General features: G+C 48.0%; 2 protein-coding genes across 2 annotated transcripts; both read right to left on the bottom strand.

Moving 5' to 3' along the window:
• Positions 1-993: 993 nt before the first annotated feature.
• Positions 994-9529, bottom strand: LOC144098352 (excitatory amino acid transporter 1-like). The gene is made up of 8 exons (XM_077630932.1): positions 9221-9529; positions 8078-8120; positions 7948-7990; positions 6537-6723; positions 4803-5036; positions 3009-3203; positions 1711-1845; positions 994-1156 (listed from the first exon to the last, which is right to left on the bottom strand). The coding sequence occupies exons 1-8, from the start codon at positions 9508-9510 to the stop codon at positions 994-996; spliced, it is 1290 nt and encodes a 429-aa protein (XP_077487058.1). The 5' UTR covers positions 9511-9529.
• Positions 9530-12287: 2758 nt separating this feature from the next.
• Positions 12288-20599, bottom strand: LOC144096920 (uncharacterized). Its single transcript, XM_077629734.1, has 6 exons — positions 20495-20599; positions 19818-19847; positions 19289-19315; positions 17779-17808; positions 14114-14237; positions 12288-12364 (listed from the first exon to the last, which is right to left on the bottom strand). The coding sequence occupies exons 1-6, from the start codon at positions 20522-20524 to the stop codon at positions 12288-12290; spliced, it is 318 nt and encodes a 105-aa protein (XP_077485860.1). The 5' UTR covers positions 20525-20599.
• Positions 20600-20966: the final 367 nt, after the last annotated feature.

The following is a 20966-nucleotide window of genomic DNA, read 5'->3' as shown; positions in this document are numbered from 1 at the left end:
ACGGAGGCAATGTGTGGGAGTTCTAGTGTCACTTACCTGCAGAAAGTTTTCAAAAAGCAAGCTTTCAGCTGGCTAACTAGCCTATAGCAAGTCGACACACATGGCCTGCAGGCAGCCTCTCGAGTGATTTCGCAATACTTTCCGTCATTTAGCAGCAGTAATGGGAGATACAGTTCTGCGCCGGCCGAGAGCTCTTTGAAATAAAAATTCCGGCCACGGACTAAGTTTTCTATTTCGCTGAATTAAAGTTATCGATTAATCGACTCGCTGAGAAGAGGCATCGCGCGCATAAAGCTCAGTTATTGAGGACGGGAACTCCCTACCACTTTTATTCATCTGAAAGCGCGAATCGCACTTGAGGTGCATTGCTGGCCATGCTTGAAGAATGTGGTGCCACATGCAACCAAGCAATATTCTCAAATGGAATAGGTGTGTGATGCCGTGCGGAGAGCATTGTCATGCAAAGTTCTGCAGGCGCTACGGGGATAGGCATATTTTGCATTTTCTTTTAAGCTTAATTTGAAAGTGCAATGGCTCCATAAGGCCAGCAGCAGCATGAGGTAACTCCACAACTAGTAGTACGTAACAAGCGTGCCGTAAAATCAGTGTTTACATTTACGCTGAAATAACGGTTTGGTTGAATGTGCGAAATCTAGAAGTGCTTACCTGTATAGCCGCATGAGTTTCTCTGCCAAATAGTGTTTGTAGAAAAGTTACAGCAGCGCACCTTTCTATTTTTATTTAATTTCATTCTGCATTCTGGGTATGACGTGAATAGTTAACTATGCCATCAGTTAGTGGTAATTGCGTTGAAGTGGATCCCAAGGCGCGAAAAGGAGCAGCTTCATTATCTCTAATGATGAAAAATTATCGAGCGCATTGCGTGCGGTCATCTTTTAATTCATGAGCGTTTTGTCGTAAATTGCTTTATCGCGTGCATATCAGGCGCTGGCGTGGGTAATATTAAAGGCGTAGGTCTTTTTTCTTTCTACTTTAAGGTGAACCGGTTGCCACCCTGTGCTGAAGCTCCTCCTCGTTGGCATGCTCTGGGTCGAGCTTGATTGCGGTCTCGGGGAGGTACTTTCTGCATTGCTCGTCTACAATACAGCAGCACACCATGTCTCCTAGCACGTTCACCACCGTCACCAACCGGTCCCTGCGTTCACAGACAAGAGGCAGCTTTCAGAGAACAGGCAACGAAGCGAAACACTGCTGCCTGTATGTGGCGTGAGCAGTTCTGGTGGTCATATAATTTCCATGCATTTTCTTCTGTTTATCCCCACCTTGTGCCATACGCTAGTCCTCAAAATAACAAAAAAAAAGAAACTTCTCGAACTCGGTCGTCCTCGAAGGAAACGCACGAATTTTATTTGCCTTTTGTGTAGTAGAGGACTCGTAGTTCCTAAGAAATCTGACCTGACGACGCGGCAGGATTCCCTTGTGTGCTGGGTGACCAGTCTCCTTTTTCAATGTACCTTTACTCCGTGCGTTGGCCGACAGATAACGTGCTTTTTTTTTCTGCTTATGACCAGTTGCTTGAAACAGCGAGGACCAGGGCTCGAATCAAAGCATCGGTCAACCGAAGTAACTCGCCGAAGACCGCTGCGAGTTGTCAGCTGCTCCGTATTCCTCTCTCTACAGCCTTTAGAATTAGTAACAATAGTGAGAGGAAAGATCATCTGGCCTGTATGCGGCTGTGCGTCCGCTCACGTGATCCAGTCGCTGAGCACGAGGATGCCGATGCTCTGCGAAGGGAGGCTTAGGAGCCGCGCCGTTAGTATCACGTTTGTCTCGTTCTGGCCAGGAATTCCCGCCGTGGCGCTGCTGACGATCATGGTCACGGCGCTGACAACGTGGGACGAAAAGACGACAACAGGAGCAGATACGAGAGCACGCCACTTGACATCGCACTCATACGAAAATAAAGTCAGTATTATGCCCGCAAGTTGCAGACCTTGCATGTGTGAGCAAAGCGGCAGTGCTTATAATACAGCAACAAGGCACAAGGAGAGCAGGAAAAAGAAGGCCAGAAGCCATATCTTCGAACTGTTTAAAGCGGACAACTGGGCCAGTTTGTGATCTTTAGATTCAATGCACGTGGTAACTAGCGCTAAAAACAAGGACAGAAGAAAGGAAGACTAACACTACGAACGCTAGTGGTGTTCGTGGTGTTCGTCTTTCTTTCTTCTGACCTTGTTTTTAGCGCTAGTTACCACGTGCATTGAATCTTCGAACTGGACATTAGAAGAACAAAGGTCTGAACCGCCGCCATATCTTCCGTCCGAAACAGGCTAATAGCCCAAAAATAAAAATGTGCCTTTCCTTATCGTTGTGCAATGCCCACAAGTACCTACTCAGAAAATCCCTGGATGACACTTCCACTTTCCCATGAGGCTGGTGGTGAACGCACCTCGAAACTGCTTCTATGCTCTGAATAACACCGCTCTTTCTTTCCTTATCCCGTAACCTGTCTTTCTATAAGAGTTGACAAGGCGAATTCGACGTTTGTAGCTGCGGCCTAAGGCAAAACAGGGCCGTTTCCCCCGAATTATTTCCGTTACCGTTTACTGGAACTTCTACGAGGACCTGCACCTTCCGTGCAGTACTATACGCTGCTTCTTGCCACGCATCCATGCCAACTAGCCTGAACGTCGGCGTTACTGAGAGAAGCGACCGTAGTAGCTGCGCTGCAATATGGAACTAAATTGTTGCCTCCTTGCCATATTTAGGGGCGCGAACGAACAACGGCAAACAGCGGCAAGATGTTGGAAGACACCTTGTTGGCTTAGTTTGTGCACATTGGTTAAGCTTTCCTTAACGCAGCATGAAGACACAAGGACTGGACAAAGAATAGGACAGGAACAGTTTGAAGTAGCGCTTTTTTCTGTCTGGCCTTATGTTGTGGACTCTTCATGTTGCGGTCAGAACAGCGATAGAATAAACTTAGAATTTGGCGCATGGTCTTTCTGAGCAGCACCAGTGCCGAAGCCATGTAAAAACGCGCGTACCTCGTGGCGAGAAGGTCGAGGAAGGTAAAGTGGTAGCCGCTGCGCTGGGCGAAGAACACTGTGTTGATGGTCATGTAGATGGCCGTGCCGTCCTTGTTGAGCGTGGCCAGGAGCGGCGCGAGGAGGCGCACCACCAGCGTATTGAGGCCCACCTTGCCTTCCAAGGACGTCACGGTGCTAGTCAGCGTTATGTTGCTGCCAGGTAGGAAGCCGGCAGCGCGCTAACTCAGTGAGAGGCGTTATGGGTGTAGCAGTTACTGCCACTGGGCCTTTTAATGCAAGCTCCTTTACTCTCTCAAGTCTCGTTCAAAAAATAGCTCTTCTGCCTGTCAGACTGTGGAAGTGTGTTGCGCCTGGAAGCTCAGTGAGGCCGAGAGCTCGTGGTTGACAGTAATGTGCTGTTATTCGGACAAGGTCGTCGAGACCGTTCAGACACTTTCGCCTCCAGTAGCTATGTATCATGCGGTCGTGCTGGAATGATAAGATTTGGGTGTGTGGAAGAGCGCGCTATTCATATGTACAGATTTTTTCCTTCGAATGATTGGCTTATGTTCTGCGCAGCCTCTAACGGAGAGACTCGTATTCGATCTTCACTTGTGCGGGCACTGTACTGTATACAATTTTTGCCGCATTAAAGTGTAACGAGAGATCTAGGGACACCAGTTGGTGTGTTATTATCGCCCCTTTTTCCTCGGTTACCACTCTCCCAGTTCATCTCGTGGCAACCACTCTCCTGTTGCACATTCTTACGTGCTTGCCATAGCCTCCTCCTTCATCGGTTACTGCCCTCCAGGTGGTTTCCTTGGCAATATGATTGCACCAGCTTACTCTCTCTTCATGCTCTCCTCCAACGGTTACCACACAAAGGAACCATTCTGAACGGAACAGAACAACCCTCCGGTTGCGCATTCCTCACCCTCGCCATACCCTCATCCTTCCACGGGGATCACTCTCTGGATAGTTCCGATGGTAACCACCCTCCGATTACAAATTCCTCTGCTCAGTTATGCACTCATCCTCCCACTGTAACCACCCTCCAGATGGTTCCGGTGGTCACCACCCTCTGGTTACGCATTCCTTCCGTCTCGCCATAACCTTTCCCACCTTCCTTCCACGGTAGCCACTCTTCAGAAGGTTCCGGTGGCAGCCACTTTCCGGTTACGCATTCCTCCACTATGTCATGGCCTCCTCCTTCCACCGTAACCACCCTCCCGATGGTTCCCGACAACCACCTACAGGTTACGCCGACTGCTTTTACTACTACTACTACTTCTACTACTACTACTACTACTACTACTGCTGCTGCTGCTGCTGCTCCTACTACTAATACTACTACTGCTACTACTACTGCTGCTACGGCTACTTGTACTGCTATTACTATACTATTACTTCTACTACTACTACTACTACTACTACTACTACTACTACTACTGCTGCTGTTGCTGCTGCTACTACTACTACTACTGCTACTACTACTGCTGCTACTGCTACTTGTACTGCTACTACTATACTACTACTTCTACTGCTACAACGACGCGAAACTCAGGAACGGGCACTTAACAGCTGTGGCTGTAAAAATGGTGTGAAGGAGTTCCTTTGCTGCTGTAATATTAAAGCCAGTTCCTCCTTTCAGCGTTTTTATGTATTGTGGCTTTAAGTTGATCCTCGTGAAGTGCTCCTTGATGTGTGGTATGCGAGAAGGGTGTGGAAAAGGGTGCCTGTCTTAGGTGGACCCTTTCTTCTTAGACCCGGGCTGTAGATTCTCGGGCACACTTATCCGTCGCATGTGCTAACCTGGAGCTCGTGCCGAAGGCTGTGACCAGAGTGAGCCCGATGTTGGAGAAGAAGCTCCGGTAGTGCGCGCGGCTGAACACCACCAAGAGCGCGGGTAGCGTCAGCATGCCGTGAATGGCCAGCGCCAAGACGAGGCTCAGGAAGTACATCTCGAGCTGGCGCGTCTCGGATACAAACTCGCTGGAGCGCAGGGTCTGTGACGTCAGCAGGAAGCAGATGCCTATGGGGAAGCACCTGCGAAGGCGTACGCGGCAGGCTTTAAAGGCAGCGTCGTCGAGGCACTGCATTGATGCAAAACGAAGAATTGGGGCCTTCATTCAGGGCTGATAATGGATGAACGTTGATTACGGGTGCTTGTTTTTTCTTTTACTCGTGATCGTATTTCAAAAAAAATTTTGTAATCACGAAGCGCTCATACGAGACATCAGTATTGAGGTTACTATTCAGAATCGCGTTTTTAAACGTTTAAAACATTTAACTTGGCTCGTAGCAAACCGTTATTCTCTTACTGCTACCGTTACTGCTTCTACAAGGCGCAAGGTTCGCATGCGTTGTTCGGAACCTAAAGAACGTAGGAATGCATTATTTATGAGACGGTGGAAAATATGCGCTACAGCGTCCTAGAATAAGTTTTCGCCGGGCTCGGAGCGCTGTCGTTAGCTCTGCCGCTGAAATGCGAACCTGTCATGACCCTCGCTGTGTTTCAAGCGCCTGTGTGGTTAACACCGGTCTAAGGCAGCAGCGCTAGTGATGAAGTAGATAACGCTGTGCTAGAACATTTTCGTGATTGGACCCACGTTTGAGCGAGTATTACTCGGACATACTGCTCTCCTATGTCGCTTTGTCTGGTGGAAAGTCTCAAGACAAAGTGGGTGACCGAAAATTTAATAATGCATTTAATGCGCGTTGCCAGGACTGATAAAATGTACACTACTCCTCTCCTAAAACTGAAAGCGTAGTTTCACTGTGTCTGTGTCCTGTACCTTCGTCACATATACAGCCTTGCACACACAAATGGCAATAGGAAGTGTTCCCAGACCCCAGTGCAATCGCGCTCAATCTTATTCTACAGTTGCTCGCGGAGAGGAGAACCCGGCCTCGCGATTTCATGTATATTAATCTAGCCTATGCTGGCCTTCCGCATGCTTTCCTTAGGAGGGCATGAAAAATGTGTTGCGCGTCGCCAGTGCCCAAGCCCCTCGAGAACATCCGGGATATGTTCCCTCCGGTGCAGTGCACTTTTGTCGGTAGAATTTACAAGAGGGTAGCAGAACCTCTAATCTAACTCGTGCCACCGTGGCAACGCTTCTGGCAGGAGCGCCCGTGAGCAATTACACCGGCGCAGAAAGCGTCCGGCAGTTGTTTGTGTTCATGCGCGTACATGCGGCTAGACATCATAAGCTCCCCAACTCAAACTTCTGACACATCTTCGGTACCGAGGCTTTGCAGCCTTGTGCTGGAACGGGCTTTGGAACCAAGGCCATTAGGAGCAGCACGAAATGTTGGCGCAGAATTGCATGTTTGCATTTTGCGTTAGCATTTTGCTTTTCGCTTTGACATTTAACAGTAAGGTTATATATTTGCATTAGCGTTTTGCTCTGCTCATTGCCATTTTATATTTCTATTGGCAGTGGTATTTCGTGCTGATATTGATTGACATTAGCATTGCGTTTATCCATTGCACATTGACATTCTGGGGGCGCGTGCTAACAGTGTAGATTATCGTGTTCGTACCACATGATGAGCTGTCCCACAGTGAGCATCACCTCGCTGATAGCCAAGAACAACTCGACGACGAAGCCGCCGGTTTCGGGCACGCCGGCAAAGGCGGCGCCCAGAAGCACGCTGATCACGGTCATGCCGAGGTAGTTTGGGACGTTCAGGTGCCACAGCTCGGGGGTCTGGTCCTCCAGGGTAAAGTCTGCGCACGCAGCGGTGGCCACAGAGCGATGAGTCTACGATGGCCTGTGGCTTTAGGAAGCTGTTGCGAACAGAGTGTACTAACACCCTTTGCTTGGCTACCAAGGTAGTTACACGCTCTGATAAGTAAGCTTGAAAGAATCTCGTCCAGTCTGGTCTGCTGACATAGTGTTATTGCGATCGATATAGGCTTAGTTTCATGGACATGGATATTTCTATATCCCGCAGGCTGCGACGGAGAAATGGTGTCTCATGTATTATGTTCAGTAACAAATTATGTCCGGCTAGTCGCTTCATTTTGCTCTTTAAGAATGCGTGAAATGCGCGACAGAGACGACAAGCGACAGGTATGCAGGACAAGCACTGCTTGTGGCTGTCGCACATTGCAGGTATATTTCTACATACCATGTATTTTAGAGATGGAACACAACGCGAATCCTGCTGCGTGCAGAAGCCCTACTTCCTGATCCTTTACGAGAATTCACATATGTGTCTCAAGCCCTTAATGATTACAACTGCCCCATTGCACTTGATCTCGCAGGGCTGAGTATGAGGGCATTGTGTAACGAATAGTTTGCAACCTACGTGGCCCTCTAACATCCTGACGCTGCTACTCCAACACGCGCATAAAGTTTCAGCCGTTTCAAACGGCGCCTTTGCTTGCAGATACCCTCACTGAAAACTCCAAACGTTCATCACGCAGGGCTGAAATCAGCACATGTTGTATGGGTGCACTGGTGTCCACATATTTCGTCACGACGCGACCACAGCATATTCTGTGCTTCACCTGTGTTCGTGTTACCTGACATGCTGACAGTACTGGGGTTACCCAGCACATTATGACCCTCGGCGGTTTCAGTGTTGGCCTGCTGTCGCCAGGCGCGAGGTGTCTAATGAATTGCACTACGGCGAAGAATATCAGCCTCGGGCATAAAGATTCTTCCACTTCGAGGCATAATCAATGAATAAAAAATATGGCGGTGGTTTAGCTCTGGTTAAACCTGCAGTGACGCGATAGCTACAGCTGGCCGAGTGGAACTTGGTCACGTGACCAACCATGTGACGAACCACGTGATCAGCCCTGGCACCGCGCCGCCGGCAGCTGCTCCGCACCACGCGATCAACCACATGGCAGCGTAGTGGCGCAGCCACAGGGTTGCAGCGCAGCCACGCTGAACGCTCTAAATGCTACCGTAATGTAGCTACCGCTACAAAAAAAACTTACTGCCTTGTTCTTCCGTAGTGTTCGTATGGACAACAGTGTACGGCTGCACGTGAGAAAAATGCGTCGGCATTATCAATATAGACCTTTGCTTCATCTGGCACTGCTTGTAACGACAAATAAGTGTACTTACTGTGAACATGAATGCTTCCATTAAATTTCTCGGCATCACGTTCCTGCGTGCAATGCAGATTACACAAAAGTCTCACTTTACTGTTGTTTCGTATCGCGGTTCGTCTGATTCGCGCGCAAATATCTGTTGCACAAACGCGCGCCCGCCAGTAGCAAGCGCTTGGCTTTGTAGTTGCGGCGCTCAACGAACGATGGCGCCACGCGTATTGCCCGGCTTTGACCGCGAGCACCTCGACGAGAAGCGCGCCGATTTTCATTGCGTGCGGAAAACTGGTGTCGTAAACACTGCACGCGCTTTGTAGTTTTTGGATGACTGACCTTATTGCTTCCACAGTATATATCTGTCTACCTACAGAATCCGTCGCCTCCAAAAGAAGCCCTCTTATATGAAAAGCCTGCACAAAACTGTTGATGCTAGCTGCGGCGAACATGCTTAAGAGCTCTAATAATGAAGCCTGATTTAATATGCTAGAAGCGTTCTGCATTGTGGTTATTCGCAAATCTGGAATCATAGATGAGGTTGTCTGCTGCAGATTTGCCGGCATTCTTATTCGCTCAGGTTCTGAGCAGATTTTTCTGGCCACTGCCTGTTTCACCGGTGCCTTTTCCTGGTATACCGATTGCGAAAAATCTAGTGAAAACCAGTTTCTTGTGCTGAGGCGTGACGCAGTGCCTGCAGTGCGTGTAAAGTCTTGGGGGCTAATGAACAAATGAAAAATCAGCATTCCTTTTTTTTACTTGTTCGTAGAAATATGTATTCAAAGGGACTCCTGAACTTTCCTGTATGGGTAACATTTTAATTGGATAGCGAGCCTAATCTGATACCTGGTATGTGTGGTTTAGCCTCGTGGAGCTATGAGGGACGCCATAATGGAGGGCTCCGGATTAATTTTTAAACCGCCTAGGGTTGTTTGACGTGCGCAGACTTCGCGCAACACATTGGCGTTTTTGCGTTTCGCCTGCTTCGAAATTCGACCGCCGCGGCTGGTATTCGATCCCACGATCTTGCGGTGAGCAGCCGACCGCCAAAGCCACCGCGGAGAGTCCAGCCAGCAAGTCCTCAAGGCAGACGTTCTCAGATGTGACATGACACCGAGGTCCTTCGCTTCGGGGGATGCCCCGCGTTGAAATGTCGCAGAAATACCTGCAGACGTCCCGGACTATGTCCACGAAGATGATCTCCCCGCGAGTGGGCCTCACGTCGGGCACCTCAATACGTCGCGCGGGGTTGCCCGGTTCCAGGGACACGGCGAGAGCGTAGGCGACGGCGATGGCCATCGTCTTGCTGACCAGGTAGAAGGCGAGCGCCCAGAGGCCCATGCGCCGCGCAGCCGCCAGGCCCGCCGATGCCACGCCGGCCACCAGCATGCTGGTCAGTGAAGGGATCACCACCACGCTGGCCAAGCGCAGGAACAGCTCGCCCGGGAACGCCATGTACGACACCTGCCTGCTCGTCCATGTGCCTGGCACGAGCGCAGTCAGTGCTTATAAGGCGCGGAACTGCCGCAATGTGTCTCTGGTGAGAACTGCTAGCAGCTGCCGACTTGATCATTCCATGCCCTTACTAACCAGTCGGGCACGTCTTGCGTCACAAAATACTGCCATTAGTTGCCAGCGATGCTACAAAGTGCTGCGAGCGTTCAAAAACATCTTAATTGCTTCCGCTTCTGCGTATACTGGGCAGTGTTTACCACATGACCTAGCACATATCGGCAATTTTATGGCGGATAACTTTATTACTAAGAATGCTGACGCGGTAGGCTGAGAATGGTGTTGGTCGAATGTTTATGGGAATCCTCCAAGCTGGAGTATATTTCTGATAAAGGAGTGATTAATCAGCGTCATCCACCCAAGCGCAGCAAGTTGGAGGTAGCCTCAAAGGAAAGCTATACAACAGTAGCCGTATGGCAGCGCTTGGGTGGATGCCATTGAGCAATTACTCGTTTATTACAAATATATTCCAACTTGGGGATTCCCATAACCATTTGATCAACGCCATTCCCACTTCGAGTTGTCGACAAATTCACTCTCGCGTTATCATATGCTAGCCGTACCAGTTAGCTTAGTTGCGACTGCTCCTGTGAAGTAGTAGTCCCGGTTTCAAACCCCGGACGAGGACGAATTTTTCTTCAACTACGAAGTTTCAGTGCAATTTGTATACATTTCCATTGTAGCAGAATGGCTGCACTTGATTTGATGCTAATGAGCAATTACTTCGCTATTAGATACTTTAACCGAGGAAGACGACGATAATGTTCAAGCAGTTAGTGATAATATCACAAATATGATTACGGAGTGCGCAATAGAAGGAGTAAGGGGTGGTGCAGCTAAGCAGGATGCTGATAAGCTCTCAGGAGACGAAAGATCTGATTAAGAAACTGTGTAGGAGGAATAACTCTAACCCCATAAAAAAGTAGAACTAGCAGAGCTGTCAATGTTAATCAGCAAGCTTAAGGTAACCATGCGATAAAGTATAATATGCAGACAATCGAGCATGCGCTAATGAACGGAGGTAGCCTTAAAGCGGTAGCGGTCAAGAGAAGACTAGGCATAGGCAGAAATCAAATGTACGCGTAAGAGACAAGAAGATCAGCGACATTACCAATATGGATAAGATCGTAAAGGTAGACGAGTTCTACTCAGATCTATACAGCAGCCTAAATTATCATGGTGATAATCATTGAGGCTGGGGTACAACAGAGGGACTGGACATGCAGCCGGTAACGGGAGATAAAAGTAAAGAAAGCCTTACAAGCAAGGCGAAGTGCGAAAGTGGCTGGCGAGAATCGGGTAACTGCAGGTCTGCTGATGGACGGTGGGGAGATTGGTAGAAAAACTGGTCATTCTGTATAGCCTACGCCTCATCATCTCGAGTGTATCAGAATCTTGGAAGAACGCTAGCACTATCTTAATCCGTAAGAAAGGGGCACCAAGGACTTGAAAAATTAGACCGATCAGCTTAGTTTCCGTTGCCTACAAAGTAATTACTAAGGTAATCGCTAAAAGAATCAGAGCAACCTTAGAGTTTAATCAAAGAAATGACCAGGCTGACTTTGGTAAAGGCTACCCGTCAATAGACCATATTCACGCAATCAATGAAGTGATAGTGAAATGCTGAGAATATAACCAGTATAGCGTTCATAGATTACTCGAAAGGATTTGACTCAGTCGAAACCTCAGCAGTCATGCAGGCATTACGGTAAAAGGGTCTAGAAGAGGCGCATGAAAAAGTGCTGGAAGTTATCTGTAGCTCCTGCGCAGTATCCGATGGGCCTCCATAGAGAAAGTATTAAATTTAAGTCAAGAAGGATATCAGGCAGGGAGACGCGGTTACAGGAGTTGTTAAGAGATCCGGATTGGGAAGAGTTGTGGATAAAAGTTAATTGAGGATATCTTCCTCGTCATCATCATCAGCCTGACTACGCCCGCTGCAAGTCAAAGGCATCTCCCATGTCTCTCCCGTTAAGCCTGTGCTTTCCAGCTGCGGCCTCCGTATCCCAGCACACTTCTTAAAGGAACACTGAGGACAACGCTGTCAATTTTTTTTTTTGTTAGCAAAATCCGATAGTTCGGCATTTTTTTTTTTTTTTGGCTTCGTTGCCGCTTGTCCGGCAGCGAAAGGTGCATTTATTGCTAAGAGATTTGAATTCAAAGTTCAAAAAATTTTTCACGTCGCTATCATTCAAACTCGGGACTTTCTGATGACTAAGTAGGACAGGAGTGTCGTAAAGAGGCGGAAACAGAAACGAAGACTCTGCAACTGCTGGCGGCGAGCGCTGCGCTCCCGCCTCGCAGCAGCCGAAATGAAAACTACTGCCGGCCGGTCGTTGAATGCCTCTGCCAGCCGTCGTCACTTCGTTTACGTTGGCACCAACGTTACGACGGATCCCGTTCCCGAATCCGACGACAAAGTTAAAACTACTGCCGGCCGGTCGTTGAATGCCTCTGCCAGCCGTCGTCACTTCGTTTACGTTGGCACCAACGTTACGACGGATCCCGTTCCCGAATCCGACGACAAAGTTATCGCAAAGAACTGCGGCCTGCATTCACCAACCTCAACCCCACACAGCGTGCGATGCTTTTGAGGGCCGAGGCGGCGGGTCTGGCAAGAAAGTCAGCGCCGAGGAGTCGGCAGCGTCGCTGTCACTGCCGGGCCACCGTCACGACTGATGTGTAGCGACTGGTAAGTGCGGGCGTGTTTAAATTCTGTACTAGTCCTCGTAGGGCTCGTTATTCAGCCCAGCGTCTTGGCACGTTGACGATGCGAACACGCCGGGCGGTGCGTTTGCTAGCGTGGAGGCGCGTTAAACATTGGCTATACACAGCTCTTTTTCCTTGTCGCAGTTGCGTGCCGTTGCACGAACTTCGTCCAAGGAGCACTTAGAGAGGCACTTGGAGGTCCCGTGTTGCTCCGCCCTTGTAAATATAGGCGCATGACGAAACCATGCGGGCACGCAGAACGCATAGTCGCGAAGTACCCCAAGGCATACAGAAATTTAGGTGACCGCCCGTTCCGCCGTCAATTGCAGGTTTTTTTTTTACTTTCAAAATAAAGGTTGTCTTTTTTTCAGTCTCCTTCGTGTGATGAAAGTGCACTGGGGGTTCCAAAACAAAACCTATATACTTCAGCATCAAACAAACACGTAACCTTCATGCACGTTTGTCAGCCTCAGAGATCTCTCTTTTCTCCTTTTTCATCATCACGCTTGCACTTGCGAGATTGGCCTGCGGCGGCGATGCCTGCTTTTCTACCTTACAAGAGCTTTGTTTTCAGTAAGGGTGCTTCTTTTGTGTTTAGGAGCTGGTATTGTATCGATACAAGCCAACTTTAATTTCTCTTCAGCATCACTTTAACCTCATCCGCCCACCTAACTTTCTGCCGCCCCATGCTACGCTTGCCTTCTCTTGGAATCCACTCCGTTACCCTTGAGGGCCAGCGGCTATCTTGCCTTCGAATTACATGCCCTGCCCAAGCCCATTTCTTCCTTTTGATTTCGACTAGGATGTCATTAACCCGCGTTTGTTCCCTCACCCACTCTTCCCGCTTCTTGTCTCTTAAACGTTACACCTGTCATTTTTCTTCTCATAGCTCGCTGCGTTCTCTTTATCTTAAGCTGAACACTTTTCGTTAGCCTCCACGTTTCCGCCCCATACATAAGTACCAGTAAGAAAGGTACAGCTGTTGAATACCTGACCTTAGCAGTTTGTAATTCGATGATGGCATTCCCTTGATAAAGAACGAACTGCAAAGCATGATCAATGATCAAAGCAGAGTTGTACGTCTGAAAATTAATATGCAGATCACTAAATTAGTATGCAACAGTCTCGGGAGTAAACAGAAGTTCACGACACAAAGCGAAGCGTCGGAATTGGTGAGAAAACACATATACTTATGGTAGGTAGTGACCGCAGGTCCTAACCACGAGAGTGATAAGAGTATTTGGCAGCGACTCTCGCATCACAAAAGGCAGTTTACCACTATCCCTCAATATTAAAATGTATAACAGGGTATCTAGCTGGTACTAACCCATGCTGCAGAAACGTGGAGGCTGAGCAAAAGGGTTGAATTTAAATTAAGGAGTGCGCAGCGAGCTATGGAAAGGAAAATGATGGGTGTAACGTTAAGAGAAAGGAATAGAGCAGAGTGGCTCAGGTGACAAATGTGAGTTAATGATATCCTAATAGAAATCAAGGAGAAGAAATGGGCTTGGGCAGGGCATGTAATGCGGAGGCAAGTTAAACGCTGATCGTTAAGGCTTACAAACTGGATTCAAAGGGAAGAAAAGCGTAGCAGGGCACGTTGCAGAGTCAGGTGGGCGGCTGAGATAAGGAAGTCTCTGGGGATAAGGTAGCCGCAGAGGGCGGGGTTATTTGGAGAGACATGGGAGAGGCCTATGTCGGGTGATGACAGTGATCGCAATGCACTTTTTCGCATGGAACGGTTCAGTGAGTTCACGCTGCTGTCGGCTTCGGAGGATACATTAATAACAGGGGGGGGTAGGCTATGAGCGAAAAAAATGAACCAAGGCAGACGTGCCTTCGGTGTGCCTGGAGAGAAATCCGAGTCCGAGGCCGGCCACAATCGAGCTGCTGGTCAGTATGGCGAGCATGTTGCCGGAGACTATGCTCGCCCGGTCTGCGGTCTCTTCGTCCATATCGCCCTGTTCGATGGGGCGATCGACAATGGTTGGTCTATACACGAAGTAAAAAAGCATTAATCATCGTCCGCGTAAGCATGTCGTTGTTTTGTTGAAAGATTTGCGGTTGCCCAGCAGGTCGCGTCTCCGTCGCTAAAACAGTGCACCATTGTGAAAGCCAAAGCTTGCGACAGCGACTGAGGGCACGAGTCCGCGAACACTATTGCTACCAGAATCGTTGTGAATAGCCAGTATTTGGACATCTTATTGGTTGCCGCTACCGACCAGCGCACCGAAGCCGGCCAGTGACGTGCAAAAAAGCTTTGCGAATTCAACCCGTGATTCCCCGAAGTCAGGAGTAGCTTCCGCGGCGTTGCATAGTTTTACAGAGGCAGAGTATAAGTGCGATTGAATCGTGCTGTAAGAGCAGCGCCAAGTAATCCCGTACACGAGTGCTGATCTGGCAAGATTGAGTTTTCCACCGCACGAGACTCGGGAACCTAGGAACATGAGTGGTGACACGAAGTGAAGCCCAGCGGCCACGTGTTATCTGTCTCGGTGATCCCAATCTTGAAGTGCCTCGCGCATTTTGCTTTTCCTTTGTGCGCATTATATATCATTGCGCAGCAAACAAACGGTCGTCAGTCAGCGAAGCGTGAGTATCCTTCCTCCTGTGCCAGGTTCATGGGCTATTGTTTTAACCCCTAGCTTTGAATCGACTAACGCGTTCCAATGGCTGGGCCGCCTGACCGTGCAGTGTGCGTTGTTAGAGTGGTGTCTTCACGGCGAGCTCCGAAGAAAAGGGGACATGCTCTGTGATGACCATGGCAAAGAGCAGTCATTGATATTGCGCGCGTTTCGCGTACTGCTGACACGAGGCCTATAAAGAATACTGCGCCGGCAGGCTTCTGGCTGCTGCGATGTAGTACACTGGTCAATGTGGATGTGTCTGCGTGCCAGTTCGGTTACCGAGTACAATTTTTAAAGGCTTTTCGTAGAAGGCGGTAGAAGGAGGAATCTATGCTGCTCGGGCGTTGAGCATAGACCTTATAATGTACACTTTCACGGGTAATTCGCCTTTTCAGCGTATTTCTCGGGCTACCTCTTCAGGCAAAAATAGACGTACTGTCTTGCTTCGCTGTTTTAGAATGAAAAAGCAAGCGTCGTCTAAAATTCTGTTTGTTTTCTGGGTACAGTTGTGTTGGTAACTGCAATGTACGATCAGTTTCACGCGATGTCACGTGTGTTGTTAACAGCTAGTACTTGCCTAATTTATTAAAAAAAGTTCTTACAGGAGAGGAGACCGTAGCTTAACGGACGGGGCGTCGCTGCCTCCTGCTACATCCAGTTCTTAATTATAATTCATCTGTCTACTTGACGGAAAAGATTATCGCAAGTCGCAGCAAAGTAACAAAGAATGTCCACAACAACTATACGGTTAAGAAAATACAATACCCGGCGTTTGGACGTTGCTTTCAAATATTTGCCTAATAAGCACAAGTAGCCCTGCACTCGAACATGCACATGGTCGACTACCCTTTCGTCCTAGTCTATGTCCTCAGTGTGAAAGTCGCATAAGAATGTAAAAAAAAAAAACGCGCTGTAGGCTATGACGTCGCTGAGTGCTACGGTTCGATGAAAGGCGAAAATTGGGTAAGTGGGGTGAGACTGGCATCCGGAAAGTGTTAAGTTTCTGCATGGATGCGGTGAGCTGTAAGGCGGAGACGCGATTCGAGGAGGAAGAGCAACCTTGAAACGATGACTTCCTCGTAACTTGAAAAACAAAAAAAAAAGAACAAGCAGTAATCGGAAGGATATCCTCACTGAAGAGCGCATGGCAGCCTTTTTGCAATTTTTCTGATCTTTTCTTTTTGTCTCGTCTTCTTGAATCCTTGTCGGCATTTGAATAATAGCAACGTCGTGTCATATTGCATTCTTGTTGCAAGGCGTACGCATTTGGGCTAGCGTCCCGTGCGAGCATAATGTTCACTAATAGCAGGCGGTGGTTACCTAGGACTTTCGTTCATAAATGACTTACTTGAAGTGTTTCCTAGTAATGGCTTCACTCCGACTACGGCTTATATTAATTTTCACCTCTCGTCGAACATTTCAACCACGTGGAGACGCCGGCCACAAAATTTACTAAAGCTTTAAAAATTATCGCTATTTTTTATTCATTCATTTAAAGAAATTAGGCCTAGCGACGTGTTTGGACGATCCAGGAAGGTCGGCTGGTTTGAACAGAGATCCTTTCTACCTGCTGACTGTTTCCATGAGGCCAGCGCTGCAGAGTACATTTCGGCCTTCAGCTGCGACATTTTAAACATTTGTTTTCTATTCGCTGTGTGTTTCTGGAATAGCGTCTCGTTGCTCCAAAAACTAACATCTGAAGAGCCTGAAATAAGGCGTGTTGATCTATAGATGGTCTCTCTAGTTTATGCTTCAACACCTGCTTATGTTTGCTTGGGGCGCATGGAACATATTGGTTGCTCTGATTTCCCCTCTTGCACATGTCTGCTAAGTTCCTCACACATACCCAAACAGGTACCGTAATTTGATATGCGTTATAATTGAACACGCTAAACTAGAATAAGTTTTATAAAAGAAACAGGCATTGGTAACAGCCCATGGTCCCAATGTTGTGGCTTTACTCTGGTAACGAGTCACAGCAGTAAACTAAATCAATAAAATAATGTTTCACTGCATTATACAAGTTGGATCCCTAAAAATTCTTGTACTTTAATTTTTTTCTGATATTCAGCGCTTTAAGGTCACAAGAAAAGCTTTAACAACGGACCTTGTGTGACGGTCATAAATCTGAGTTGAGCTTCACTGCAAACTTAAGTTGTACCCGACCATGGACTTCGTTTTTCTTTTTTCTTTGCCAGTGGCTGCAGCATGTTTTTGTTGAGTGTTGTATTTTTGACCACGGATCCCGTGACCATGTTCACAATGAAAGCACTTTGCGTATGTCTCTGACCGTATGCTGTGCAAGCTATCAAAAGCAAAATACTCGCTGAACACGTTTAAGCTTTCTTTGTAAGCCGAAAGCTTCACCTGCATGTTTTGAACTGGTCGTGAAACTTAAAACGACACAGAGCGTGATAAAAACCGCGCAATCGCAATAGCGCTGGGCCATGTGACGTGTTCGGTTGGTCACGATATCTCTTCTCTAATAATTTACCGACGAGAAACTCCTAAATCGAAGCGGTCTATCTCGTTTAGTGACTGCAACACTCGAGCCTCATACTTTATTCACTGTCTACAGCTAATTAGAAAAAAAAAGCGCAGTTTCATCTGGGCATTGTACACAACATGCTGGAAGTCAGCTTATAAGCCGCCAATTAGCGCATATTCTGAGGAAAAATCGCAGCACAATCTTCCAAACTTCATGCGCTGGATAGTAATTGCTAATGGAAATGCGATCGCGTACAATTCGTGCATTCTACATTGCCTGGTTCTGCGCGTAGGAGGCCGCACTGCCACATTCGGTCTGAATCTGCAATTTTCGGCACGTTTCGGAACCTACGCTTATTAAGCATAAAATTGAAAATGAGTTTTCTACCTTTCCTTTTGATGCGCAGGCAGTGGATGCCTGAAAAAAATAAGAAGGAAAAAAAGTGGTCACTCGAAGGCAAAGGCACTGCAAAGAATGCGTCTCCGCTTTCCGGTATAAAAACTAAGATCACGTAGACTGGCAGGGTCTGCTGCAATGAAAAGTAGGTGCTTGCATCAATGATTTTTCCAGGTGCCGTGCATGTGAAATGAAATTGACAAACTCTAGGTCGTAGCTGCTATTAAGCTTTACTTTCAGACCGTAATAGTTTAAGGAGAGGTTATTTGCCGACATGGAGAGGTTATTTGCCGACATGTTTTTTGCATCACTTTTGAAGTCTTGTGGAGGCACCGATTAGCGTTTGCCTTTATTTGTCCGCATGCAAGCGGAAGCAACACTATACTCTAGCTAGGCAGCTTTTAACTGGTGTCGCAATGCGCCATGAGAGCACCTGTCACGCATGTGCTTAAAGTAAGTACCAGCCTTGTGCCTACCTTAAGCACCACGCTAATTACTAGCTCAATCACCACAGTAATTACTACACAAAATAAGACTCAAAGCCTTTCTTAACGGCTGTAATTCATACAACCTACGCGTTTTAAGCCGGAATCAATGGCATGCTGACACACAGTTCCATTTCTTGGTGTGTGTAATAGGGAAAGAAGTATTTTTTCCTGCCGTGGGTAAGTAGAGGTGGAGACTTCAGAGCGACGGGTAAGTGAGGGCGGCAACTAGACAAAGTGGGGTGTGAGTACGTCTTCATCTCTTTTTCTTTTTTCCATTCTTCTCGTCTGTTCCTCCTGCTGCTCGAGCCGCATCCGGAATAACGAATGAGCCGTCTGCAAAGGTGTTCCGTGTGAAAATTCGCGTACGGCTTCACTATTTAGGGACATTTATATGCGGCGCTGGGATACATACCAGCACGTGCATGCATGTGTTAAATTGCCTACACTATATTCTAAGGCAACGCATCATTCTGCGCAGTAGGCACAACTGGGACAGCGCTAGTGCGTTAAACCCAGCATGGGAATCCCCTGCCAATACATTATCGGGAAAAAAAATGTGTGGGAAATTCTTCTAGCGAAGGACTTGTAAGCTTTCCCTGATGACCGGCGATGCACGTTTACTGGTTTTGTGGTCTTGAGGAGCGGTGCATTTGCTATATGTAGGAACATTTCCGTCGTCACTCTTTGTCGGTTTATTTGTAATATTGCACAGTAGAGCTTGTTACACGCGTTCGACTGCGCAAGCGAGACTTCTCTTCATACGCAGTTCAAGTTCGTCAGCGGTCAACACAGGTGACGTTTAGTCCTCCGTGTAATTATCAACATAAATGTGCACACTTCCAAGGATCTTGCTTCAACAACATTGTGCCGCAGTAGAAAAGCCTAGATACGTGAAAAAACTAAGAAACTTGTGGGCGCTGAGAAGGAGGTCTGAGCACCCAACGTCGATGCTCCATACTGAAATAGTCTAGCTGGCTTGCGAGTACCAGCGCCGTCATTACTTGGTTACGCACCTTTCTTGCGTTGGGGGAAGTCGGACTCTGAAAAGCAAGGCACATTTAGCAAGCTTTAGAGGCGGTTGGTTCGATGCATGCTTTTTGTCTTGTTTAATAGTAGCCAAGAAACGAATTTGTGCTGCTTCTTACGAGTCGCATGTATATTGAAAACACGAACACTTTAGAAAATATTGAGGAGAAGGAAATAAGAGCAGCTGTAGTCTATTGAACGTCACCGTAGAAGCGACTGTCAAGCGAAATCCCCAATTGATTATCATATCCTTGAAATATCCTTAGCGCGCCCTCTTCAGCGATATGCCAAGAACTTGTTCCGCCCGCGACAATTTTTTTTCAGCGTTTTTAACGAATAAGATTCCTTCTCCTTTTCTCTCTTACTGATTATGATGGTTACGCTAAGGAGGAGGCGAGGTTAGCCATCCTGTCATGATGATGATGAATTTTATAGGCGCAGGCACAGCTTTAGCCAAAGAGCGTCATTGCACAAGGCGCACTGCTCTGCAGAAGGTGGGGTCAAAGACTTACTTACCAAGCATGTTACCCCGTGTTTAGGGTCCTCCTGGAGGAAAAGAAATAAAACAAGCATGAAAGTAGAGAGAGCCTGCCCCTAACGAAGCTACCGCGGGCCAATCAAAAAGGAATCGGGGTCTGAAACTGGTTATAGCGGAAAATTTGGGGAAAAATCCAGTTTGAATAAAGAAACAATTCGACATCGAGAATCCGAGCACCAGGCCAGGGGGAACCTTCTACTGATCAGACGCCGGGGGTAGCCGGCGTCTCTGGGGATCGAACCTTGCACCTACCGCGTATACAACATGGGTGCTCAAACTACTGCCGCGGTTGGCCTGCCTCTCGTTAACGATCGCATGTGCTTAATTAAAGCTTACCACCTCCACAGAAAAGCCTCTGCTATAAGGGCTGTAATTCACGCGGAGACGCGCTTGGCATCGGCTCTTTACCCAGCCTGCGCTTGTGAGGTGTCCAGCTGTGACAGCCTACAAAATCGCAACCAAGGCACACCTCCATGCAAGCTGGTTACACGTGCGCAGTGCTTAAATAATCTGGCGCCTGACTCCCTCTTGCTTTTTACGCGAGGCCTGAGGGGGTGTAGCCAGGTAAACTGATGAGCTGAGGCCGGAACCAACGCCGTATTAGAAACGGTGAATTGTCGCGTGGCGCCAACGTGCACCCTAGGCCAAACCTTACCATGATCGGGCGTTGGGCTGCACGGTTCATTCTTTGCGGAGGTGACTGTGGTTACTCTTCTACCCGAGTCCAAAAAAGGGGCGTAGTCGAGATAGCCAAGAAGGGACGTCTGCCGCGTGTCGTCGCCTTCTTCTTCTCATTTGGACACGCACACCACGCTGCTCTCGTGCTGCTAAAATATGAATCTGCCCCAGCCCGGCCGGTACTTTGTTCTTATGCGGTTTTGTTTATTTTGTAACCAATCGCTACTCATTTTGTTGTTGTTTTTTATCGCTTTGCCTGAATTCTCCGCGGTAATATCAGGCTTTGTTTAGTTCGTTGTCCGGCCAATCCCCAACGTCGGCGTGAGCCAGTCTCCAAGGGCACAAAACAGCACTCTCCTTCAGCCGAGGAGTTTATTATCCTGTTCGCCAACGCCTTTAGGGCATCTGAGTGGATACCGGCGCTGATGGTTTCGTGGCTGTACGAGGAT

This window comes from Amblyomma americanum, chromosome 7, assembly GCF_052857255.1.
Source record: "Amblyomma americanum isolate KBUSLIRL-KWMA chromosome 7, ASM5285725v1, whole genome shotgun sequence".
NCBI classification, from domain to species: domain Eukaryota; kingdom Metazoa; phylum Arthropoda; class Arachnida; order Ixodida; family Ixodidae; genus Amblyomma; species Amblyomma americanum.
Note: the sequence above shows the minus strand (reverse complement) of the source record. Positions and strands in the feature narration are given on the sequence as shown.

What these genes read in the sequence shown, in the direction of transcription:
- LOC144098352 (XM_077630932.1), bottom strand. Translation starts at nt 9,510, where the DNA reads ATGGCGTTCCCGGGCGAGCTGTTCCTGCGCTTGGCCAGCGTGGTGGTG. An exon ending in TGGAAGCATTCATGTTCACA is followed by an intron (nt 7,991 to 8,077) that starts GTAAGTACACTT and finishes TCTCACGTGCAG; the next exon opens with CCGTACACTGTTGTCCATAC. An exon ending in CTCGACCTTCTCGCCACGAG is followed by an intron (nt 1,846 to 3,008) that starts GTACGCGCGTTT and finishes CCACGTTGTCAG; the next exon opens with CGCCGTGACCATGATCGTCA.
- LOC144096920 (XM_077629734.1), bottom strand. Translation starts at nt 20,524, where the DNA reads ATGAACCGTGCAGCCCAACGCCCGATCATG. An exon ending in CCTGCGCATCAAAAGGAAAG is followed by an intron (nt 14,238 to 17,778) that starts GTAGAAAACTCA and finishes CCCATCGAACAG; the next exon opens with GGCGATATGGACGAAGAGAC. An exon ending in TCTCTCCAGGCACACCGAAG is followed by an intron (nt 12,365 to 14,113) that starts GCACGTCTGCCT and finishes CCTCCACGCTAG; the next exon opens with CAAACGCACCGCCCGGCGTG.